At 43.5% G+C, this 10,629-nt stretch overlaps 1 protein-coding gene across 2 annotated transcripts; it reads left to right on the forward strand.

The window, feature by feature from the left end:
* Positions 1 to 1,201: 1,201 nt before the first annotated feature.
* On the forward strand, positions 1,202 to 10,627 carry LOC110506164 (E3 ubiquitin-protein ligase MARCHF3-like). Of its 2 annotated transcripts, none has more exons than XM_036981197.1 (5): positions 1,202 to 1,542; positions 3,180 to 3,386; positions 3,795 to 3,999; positions 7,352 to 7,558; positions 8,778 to 10,627. In XM_036981197.1, exons 2-5 carry the CDS (start codon positions 3,202 to 3,204, stop codon positions 8,934 to 8,936), a joined length of 756 nt encoding a protein of 251 aa, XP_036837092.1. In that variant the 5' UTR covers positions 1,202 to 1,542; positions 3,180 to 3,201; the 3' UTR covers positions 8,937 to 10,627. The 2 variants fall into 2 exon arrangements, with proteins under 2 accessions (XP_036837092.1, XP_036837091.1); XM_036981196.1 differs by having other exon boundaries at positions 1,204 to 1,542; positions 3,177 to 3,386.
* The last annotated feature ends 2 nt before the right edge of the window (positions 10,628 to 10,629 follow it).

The following is a 10,629-nucleotide window of genomic DNA, read 5'->3' on the forward strand; positions in this document are numbered from 1 at the left end:
TGTTTAGACACCAACTCCTTCCCATAACATGTACAATAACAGGTTAAACCAACACTGGCTTTTAAACTCTGAATCACTGCTTGCACAAAACCCGAGGGAAAAACAACCCTGACTATTTATCTATTTATCAAGTCAAACTCAGTTTGGTGATAGAGGCAGAAAGTGACGTCACAAGGCAGGATCAAAGAACCAGTTATCTTCCCTAAATATTCAACAATAAAAAAACGTCCTATAATCCCAGTTCACAGAAAAAGACTAGAAACTATAATGGTATGATTTACTGGATATATCTCCCACCCAAATTAATTTGCTTCCTTCCTAATAAAATATAAAATCCCCAAGTACATATCAACGTTTATCGAAGTCAGCTGGCTTACTTATCCTGGATCCTGCTTTGTGATGCACCCCTCTGATGTCATTCTGTTGCCTACCTAAGTACTTCTTCCATCCTGCCCTCGTCGCCTCATTGAGTAGGCTCTCAGACACAGACAACTGGAGGGTCTGAGCTGTGGGCTCTGTGGGAGACGCATTAAACACTTTACAGTCTGCTGCCTCCATTGACAGTCATGACAGAGTGTCAGACCTATTGAATTCTATAGTCAAGGCTTAGTTGATCTGCTATGAGGAATGTGGTAAAAAGATCTCCATCCTACTTCGAATTTCCTCTGGCCGAATAGATGGTCACAGCAAGTGTGCTCTCTAAAGTGCAGAAACAAAAACACTCACTCTCACATACACACACACACACACACACACACACACACACACACACACACACACACACACACACACACACACACACACACACACACACACACACACACACACACACACACACACACACACACACACACACACATACACACACACACACACACACACACCACTGAAATATAACAAAACTACTGCATCATTATACGTAGAATACAAAAATGAAGTATAACAAAACTTCTCTTCCCTCATCCAAAGAATTCACGTGTACTTCCCTGTCAAATGAATAATATCAACCAAAATAAAAGAGTCCACCAAAACCCTTGCCTCAGCCACCACCTTCGCTCCTCCATGGAAGGTTTATTCTGGGAGCATTACCATATGGACCGAGACGCGGGCTCAATGAGTGAAAGGGCCTTGGTTGAGGCTGTCTGTAACAGGATTATGGGGATATTATGGTGAGTAGGAGTGGCTCCCGGTGTAACTGGCTGTGATGTGAATAGGATTTCTGTGTGTCTGGTCTGATCAGGGCCGAAGCTGGGGGAGGGCTACTCTCCTCTCCCCTCCTCTACTCCAGATAATCCTTTACTGTTCTCTTCTCACCCCCTGGCCGACCGGTCGACCTTCAGGATACTTCATCTGCAGCCACACACACACACGCTGCTACTGCTGCGACTGAGTTTCTCACTCTCTCTGTCTCACACACACAGACACTCACACAGAAAGGGATATAGAGAAGAGAGAGAGACAGAGAAATAGCAAGCAGCCCTTGAGAGTAGGGCTTCACACTTTTTATTGAGGCCTGGTGACATGAAGAACTCTACTGGGATGGTAAGATCACTTGTTTACGTCTCTCACTGTCTCTCTCTCTCTCCCTCTCTCGCTCTCTCTCTCTCTCTCTCTCGCTCTCTCTCTCTCTCGCTCTCTCTCTCTCTCTCTCTCTCTCTCTCTCTCTATCTCTCTCTCTCTCTCTCTCTCTCTCCCTCTCTCTCTCGCTCTCTCTCTCTCTCTCTCCCTCTCTCTCTCTCTCTCTCTCTCTCTCGCTCTATCTCTCTCTCTCTCCCTCCCTCTCTCTCTCTCTCTCTCTCTCGCTCTCTCTCTCTCTCTCTCTCTCCCTCTCTCTCTCCCATTTTGGCATGTCCCACATCAAGATTTGAACCCACTTTATTTAACCTCTTGACCTGGGAAAACATGATTTATTATGAAGTTCAACACGTGCTCTTCATGACAGAATGTTACAATGAGGTGAAATGAATAGATTGACAGAATGACATGACCCTAAAGGCAGTCCACTCATAGAATGATGACCCATGTGTGTTTGGTGTTATCTTGGCTGTGCCTACAGTAGCAGCTTAGGTATCGGTGTATTGGCGCTAGTGTTTTGGTGATTCAGTGAAATTGTTTGTGATACTGAACATGTGGGCTATACTGTCTCTGCAAGAAGGCTTTGGTAGTGAAAAAATACTAAATTAATTGAAATGAGCAAATATTTAGTCAATTCAATTGAACATTAGTTGTATGTTTTGTATGAATCATTGCATTATTAGGCTTAAAGCTAGAATCTGCAGTTAATACAATAACAAAACAGAAACCCCGCCTTTGTTTTGGTAAAAAACTGAGGGATAGGGCTGGAGAAATGTAACCACTCTCAAATTCAAAGACAGAGCTATGGATGCAAAGACTGACCATCTATGGTATTAAAATGACAGTTTTAACCATGTTTTAACGCTATACAGTGTGTGTTTACATTTACGTTGTTGACAAACATTGGAGTAAAACAAGCTTATATTTTGGGTTCTGATGGGTTACAACAGTTGAACTAAGCTCATGAAGCATTTATAAGTGTTTATAAGTCCAAAAATTGATGTAGCACCTAAAGATTCTTGCTTCAATAGGTATTACAGTTTGATTGGTGTCAACATGTTTCCCTACCATCAGGCATTATGTGCAGTTCAGATATAATAACAAATTCATCTTCATATCTGACATGGTAGTAACTAGATTCCATTAACAGTGTCTCTTATACAGAAAGACGTCTAATCAAATAAGGGACCTAGAGAGGATGTGTTATTTCAGTTGTGATTCATCTCTCTTCTCACAGCCGCTGTAGCCTGCAGAGCACCCTCAGTCTGGCCAGAGACTGGGATGGACTATACTGAACATAGACCTTCCATAATAGTCTTATGTATTAGTGTAAATGGCTAGAGGTCATTGGTAGTGGCTGTGTCAAAGCTACTTACTGTATATGGGAGCGTATTCCTGACATAATTCAATTCAAATTGGGACTTGATTTTGCCATAATCAACCTCACAGTCAAATAGTTGGATGGTCAAACTCCTGGATTTAGCCACATGGCTTCATTGTTTTGAACTGATTCTCCTGCCAACAAATACCATTGCAAGATATATGATCACAGTGTACACTGATATTATATGATGCTAATATATTATTGTCCAAATGTGTAGCAGAACCCCACACCAGTCTGATTGAATGGCCCCCTCTGTAGCAGCCATGGCCCCAGAGCAGCTCCTGGGCCCGCAGGTATGCAGTCCTGTAGGGGAAATGAAGGTCGTGCCTGAGGAGGAACGAGGGGAGGAGTCTGACCCCTGTCCTCAGGAAGTGATGGACTGCTATGGCCACTCCCCCTCAATGACTCACAGCCCCAGCACCGACAGGTGGGTCAGGAAACAAACAGACACACAACACACAGAACACACACACACACACACACACACAGAAACACCCACAAAGGGAGGCAAGGGAGAGAGAGTGAAACACAGTGAGGAAGAGAGAGGATAAGAACACATGGTACAAGAAGGAGGGGGGTTAGAGAAGTTGTATGTGAGGTTATTCATAGAAGAATCCTTTAATAAGGGGATTTAAATGATGTACAATAACATTCATTGACTCTCTCTTACGTCCTCCTTGTCTGGATCCCAAATGGCTCCTTATTCCCTATATAGTGCACTACTTTAGACCAGAGCCCTGTGGTGTCAAATAAAGGGAATAGTGTGCCATTAGGGACTCATCCCTGGACTCTCCGTTTTGCCCTGTGTTGACTTTGTCTCTCTGTTGTCCTGCAGTCTTAGCAGTGAGGAGCCCTTCTGTCGTATCTGTCACGAGGGAGGGGGTGTCGGGGAGCTGCTCTCCCCCTGTGAGTGTTCAGGGACGCTGGCCATGGTCCACCGAGGCTGCCTGGAACACTGGCTCACTGCCTCCAACAGCAGCCGCTGTGAACTCTGCCACCACCAGTACGCCCTGGAGAGACTGCCCAAGCCACTCACTGAGGTAGGGGAGAAAGAGTAGGGTGAAGTTACCCCATGACGCTTATCTTGGGTCAGTTTATCATTTCCCCCCACTATTGGTTAAGGTTATGATTAAGGGAGGGGACGCTGATTCTAGATCTGTCCTTCATGGACTTTTTTTTTTACTGTGGTGTTAGGTGAGACGGAGACATACGCACTCACATGCATTAAGGCATAGACACATGCAAGCAAACACACACGCTCAAGCACACATACACTAACAAACGCACACTCATAAGCAACCACACACATTTCCGGGAGAAAGGGTGCACACACCAGAGGAGGCTGGTTGGGGGGAGCTATAGTAGGACGGGCTCATTGTAATTAATGGTTGAACTGCAATTAATCAAACAGAGTCAAATGGAGTACAAAATATATGTCATAAAAAACACCATAAAACTACAGTAAAATAGTCATCACACACAGTGCATTTGGAAAGTATTCAGACAGCTTTCCTTTTCTACATTCATTTTGTTACGTTACAGCCTTATTCAAAAATGTATTGAATTATATTTTTCCTTATTAATCTACACACAATACCCCATAATGACAAAGCGAAAACAGTGCAAATACCTTATTTACATAAGTATTCAGACACTTTGCTATGAGACTCAAAATTGAGCTCAGGTGCATCCTGTTTCCACTGATCATCCTTGAGATGTTTCTACAACTTGGAGTCCACCTGTGGTAAATTCAATTGATTGGACATGATTAGGAAAGGCACACACCTGTCTATATAAGGTCCCACGGTTGACAGTGCATGTCAGAACAAAAACCAAGCCATGAGGTCGAAGGAATTGTCCATAGAGCTCCAAGACAGGATTGTGTTGCGGCACAGATCTGGGAAAGGGCACCAAAACATTTCTGCAGCATTGAAGGTCCCCAAGAACACAGTGACGTCCATCATTCTTAAATAGAAGAAGTTTGGAACCACCAAGACTCTTCTTAAAGCTGGCCGCCCTGCCAAACTGAGCAATCAGGAAGAAGGGCCTTGGTCAGGGAGGTGACCAAAAACCCGATTGTCACTCTGACAGAGCTCCTCTGTGGAGATGGGAGAACCTTCCAGAACGACAACCATCTCTGCAGCACTCCACCAATCAGGCCTTTATGCAGAGTGGCCAGACGGAAGCCACTCCTCAGTAAAAGACACATGACTGCCCGCTTGGAGTTTGCCAAAAGGCACCTAAAGGACTCAGAACATGAGGAACAAGTTTCTATGGTCTGATGAAACCAAGATTCAAGTCTTTGGCCTGAATGCCAAGTGTCACGTCTGGAGGAACCCTGGCACCATCCTACAGTGAAGCATGGTTGTGGCAGCATCATGCTGTGGGGATGTTTTTCAGAGGCAGGGACTGGGAGAATTATCAGGATCGAGGGAAAGCTGAACAGAGCAAAGTACAGAAAGAACCTTGATGAAAACCTGTTCCAGAGAGCTCAGGACCTCAGAAGGGGGTGAAGGTTCACCTTCCAACAGGACAACAACCCTAAGCACACAGTCAAGACAAAGCAGGAGTAGCTTCGGGACAAGTCTCTGAATGTCCTTGAGTGGTCCAGCCAGAGCCTGGACTTGAACCTGATCAAACATCTCTGCAGAGACCTGAAAATGGCTGTGCAGCGACGCTGGCAAAGGTGCTTCAACAAAGTAATGAGTAAATGTTCAGAATATTTATGTAAATGTGATATTTTCAGTTTGTTTATTTTATTAATATTAACTTTGCTAAAAATTTGAAAAAACATTTTCTTCTTTGTTATTATGGGGTATAGTGTGAAGATTGATGAGGGGGAAAAACAATGTAATACGTTTTAGAATAAGACTGTAAAGTAACAATGTGGGAAAAGTACTTTCCGTTTGCACTGTACATCAACTATATTATGCAGTCTCAATTTATCAGGATTGAGGTCACTTTCAATTCACTTCCTGAATTGACTCAATTGAAATGGAATTTACCCCAAACCACCTGTCACTTAATTTCAAACCCATTAAGGAATATACTGCTGTCTCAGAACTGCTGTCTCAGAGATAGTCTTCATAGAAGAGAAGAAAACAAACATTATTCAGGTTGCAGATAGATATATATAATGTGTAGAACTGCAACGATTCCCTATACTACAGTCCACATAACCCTATCAATTCTATTCAATACATTTCTATCTGGCCATTGTGTAACAATTCACCCTCCTGAACAGAGCCCCTAGCTGGATTCACATTGGAGTGTGTGATGTCACTGACTGCTTTTACCAGTAAAACCACTTAGCCTGAGAAACAGATTAGATGGTGTTTCCTGTCACTAGCTGTAGCTGAGCTGCAGCTGCTCCATAGAGTTTGATAGATGGTTCACTTGGCCCAAACACTGTTTTAGCATGGGCACAGTGATATCAAGGGCTTTCATCATTGTGAAGTAGTCAACTGGGTGGGACTTGCAATGGCTTAAGGAAGGATCCCAGAATTTCATCCAGGTCAGCAGAAGGGGTCAGCCAATGAAATATATTCCTGAGAAAACATTCCGTAATGGCAGGCGACAGTGAATAACCAACCTTGGCTTTAGCCTATACTTCCAGATTATACACACTCCAGCACAGTAAGTGGTGCTATGCACCTTTTCCGTTTATTTAGAAACTGGCAATTCCCTCTCAGAAGTAGAAAAAGAGGGGATTGTCTACTTTAAATGGAGACAGCATTGCCCTCAATGGCACTGCCCATGCTGAAACAAAAGCAGCCATTGCAAAGATATGAGCTTTGTAATGCATCTCTATGAGATTCCTCAGGACAGGATAGGACATTACGTCGTCTTGTATTAATGGTCTCCTCCCAGCCTATCGCATGTGTGTTGGCCACTGGCACCGGGTAATCTGTTAAGAACCATGTGTTGTATGGAGGGAGCTAATGTACGAGACACACACACACACACACACACACACACACACACACACACACACAGAGTAAGAGACAAAACAACAGCTGATCTGACAGATGAATGGAGATACAGCCTGGTCCGTCACCACAGCGTACAATATTCAGTGGTTAACATTTTAAAGTCTCAAATTCTAAAGTGAAATGTGATTTTCGATACTCATCCAAAAGCCAAAAGCCAACACCATCTAGTGTAGATACTGTATTGTACATAACAGTGATTTAGATTGTTCTGTTGTCTGGTCTACCCACTCTAACTTTATGTTCCCTGGCCTCCTCTCTGTGTCAGTGAACGACACACATGAAGTCATGCGATGCTTAATGTCATTTTGAACTGAACTGATATTACCGTCATTCTATCCATTCTAATTACAGTACATCCCCCACCTCCCCCGTCCCCTCTCTCCCTCCCTCCCTTCCTCAGTGGCTGGGCTCACCAGCCATGCAGCACCAGAGACGGACGCTCTGCGGTGACGTCATCTGCTTCCTGTTCATCACGCCGCTGGCTAGCCTATCAGGATGGCTGTGTGTGCAGGGTGCCATGGACCTGTATTTCAGTAACAGTATGGAGGCTGTTGGACTCATGGTGCTCACCCTGGCTCTCTTCACCATCTACTGCTTCTGGACTGTGGTGAGTTGTTGGGGCTGTTGTAGGTTGGGGTTACATTGGGATTGTGTATAGCAGTGGAGGCTGGTGGGAGGAGCTATAGGAGGACAGGCTGGAATGGAATAAACGGAACGGTATCAAACACACAGAAACCATGTTTGACTCCGTTCCATTTCTTCCGTTCCAGCCATTACAATGAGCCCATCCTCCTATAGCTCCTTCCACCAGCCTCCACTGGTATATAGTGTAATGGTGGAACAAAGTAAATAGAATTACTAAGAAAGTTAGAGGTAGTTTCACCAGTGCTAACTAGCGTTAGCGCAATGACAAAGTCTATGGGAAAAGCTAGCTGATTGTGCTAAAGCTAGCTGATCCCATAGACTTCCATTCATTACTATCTGTCAGAGATGATAGTGTAAACCAAAGCCAGCTGTTATTGGGCAGTTTCCCATTTAAAACCTTTTTAATGTGTATGTGGACGTGTACATGGACGTTCCCTCTCTCAAGTGAGAATCTTTGAGCATGCTTAACTATGCACGCTCACGTGGAAAGCATGCTTAAGCGAGAGAGAGAACGCCCACTTACACAGACAGGAAGCAATGATTAACTGACTTTTTGCGACGTCTTCATTATCCACCATCTTTGCTGTTCGTTTTCTTCAGTTTGGTGCCTAATCAACATGGCCCTGGTTGGGGAAGTAAACAAACACAGCTTGCATAAGGGAAGTCACCTGTGTTTAAATTAAAGGGGAAGTTAAGTATTTTACAACTTAATGTTAGATGGTTCCTCACCCTGAAGGTAGTCTATGCACCAGGAGAGATTGTAATCCATGGTTCTGTTTCTTTAGAACAGCCACTACAAACTTCCCTGACTTAAAGAGAAATGTCACAGTTTTCCCTTGTCATACTCATCATCTCCTCATCAGCACCACCGCAACATCAACGTGTGTGAAAATGGTGCGTTTCTATGTTTTGTAGTAAAAAAAGATAGAGGAAGATAAACGTTTCCAATGACATCTGTGTGCATCATGTGATTTTAACCAATTATGAGTAGGCATTGCCTACCAATTGGTTGATATCATTGGAAACACGTATCTTCCTCTATCTTTATTAATACAAAACATAGAAATGCTCTGTTTTCACATATGTTGATGTTGGGGTGGTGCTGAAGTGAACATGAAGTTAAAAAAATGTCCCTTTAAGCCACTGTCTGGTAAAAATCAACTGCTCTCTTCCACCACCAGGTGTCGCTGCGCTATCACATCCACCTGTTCAGGACGTGGAAACAGACAGACCAGAGAGTTAGGCTACAGATCCCCCGACCAGCACGAACCATGCACACACACCACACACTGAGCCTCAGCTTCCTTAGCAAGGACACCAGAAAGGAGACTGTGGTGTAGATGGAGTGGAACTGGGTGCAGTGTCCACGACACTTTGGCAAGAAGACTGTGATGTAGCCAGAATGGGACGGGGTCTAGTGTCACATTTCTAGTGTCACATTTATCAGGTCCCCAGTGTCCGGTCTGGAGCGTGAAGTCACAAGCTCTGCTGGTTGGCTACTGCATAGCAACCTAGTGGTGCCAAAAGCCCTGGTCTGCCCAAAAAAGCCTATGTCAACCATCGCCAGAACGGCCAAACATATATATTTTTATGCCCGTTTTGGACTCCAAAATGTGTTTATTATGATCAAGTTCAATCCCGATGGTGAATTATTTAAAAGTTCGCTACAAATCGAGAAATTGTATTAAATAATGATCCATTCTGACTGCTACATTTGTCATCACACAGGATCAGGTGCTGACACAGACAAATCAGCTACGAGCAGGCTCTCTCAGGCAGGATGAAAAAGACTACATTGACCATGATCCTTCGCTAGTTACTGCCACTTTCACCATGATCCTTAGTGATTCTTTGGCGCCATTCAGCAATATGGTCCGCTTCAAATTGAAATAATTCCATGCGCCATCGGGAGCTTTCATAGGAACACGTGGATGACTATCACCATCTACTGGTTTTAATGTCTATGGTTTCCTGGGCAAGGATACTTTGGTGTAGCTGGAGTGGGACTGGTCCCAGTATCCACTGTACGCTCAGCAAGGAGTCAATGACATGAGCAAGGAGACTGTGGTGTAGCTGGATTGAAACCAGGCCAGATCTCACTAAGGATACAGTGGTGTTGCTGTAATGGGACTGGGGCCAGTCCTCATGCTGCTTCAACAAGGATACAAGGTTAATTTCTATTAGAATAAGGCCCCGTCTCTACACTTTTAACAAAGACTTGGATCAAGGAGACAGCAATGAAAATGTTCTACCAAGGAACCTTCAGAGGACCAAACCTTCCTCTGCGGAGAATACTTTTTATATATTTATAGACACCAGCCTTTGAGACTTACTCAGTTGAACATAACTATTTTCTAAAGACTCTTTTACTCTTTTTGTAAAAGAGTGATGAGATTAATGACAATTGATGTCCCACTCCCAATTGATGTTGGGCCCAGAGTTTTTTCCAACCCTGTTCCCAGACTATGAAAAAAAAAAAACTCTTGGACTCTAAGAATGACTAGTTATCGTTCACTAAACACGCGTTGTTACACCTGCAAATAACCACCTTAGTTAGACCTGCAAACATCTTTAAAGGACATTTCACTCAAAAGGTTTGTTAGATATTTGTAGCTATATTCCTCAATGGTGAACACTGTCTAATTTCCTGGTTTCCTGGTTCTAAACAACCAATGTTGTGGGATGTGGCTACGTTTTTACATCAGACTACTTTAAGGTCTGAAAACATCTGACAAACTTTGACTTGAAAGTGTAATGTCCCTTTAAGTGACATTTGAAAACAATCTTTCCTGAGGACCACAAAGTCAGAAATGTTGCTTTGACGATCTGTCGTGTTTATACAAATCTTTAGTTCCACTTTATACTAAGATTGTCACTACAAACACTGTGGCTAATTACTGTTGTAATATCACTACTGGAGTAACTTCAGCATTACTACAGAGGTATAAGAACCATTTTATGTAAAGGGTTATCCATAGTCCTTCCAGGCACAGGCTATACCAAACCACACCAACAATAAACCAAACACTGACA

The sequence above is a fragment of the Oncorhynchus mykiss genome, chromosome 6, assembly GCF_013265735.2.
Source record: "Oncorhynchus mykiss isolate Arlee chromosome 6, USDA_OmykA_1.1, whole genome shotgun sequence".
NCBI classification, from domain to species: Eukaryota; Metazoa; Chordata; class Actinopteri; order Salmoniformes; family Salmonidae; genus Oncorhynchus; species Oncorhynchus mykiss.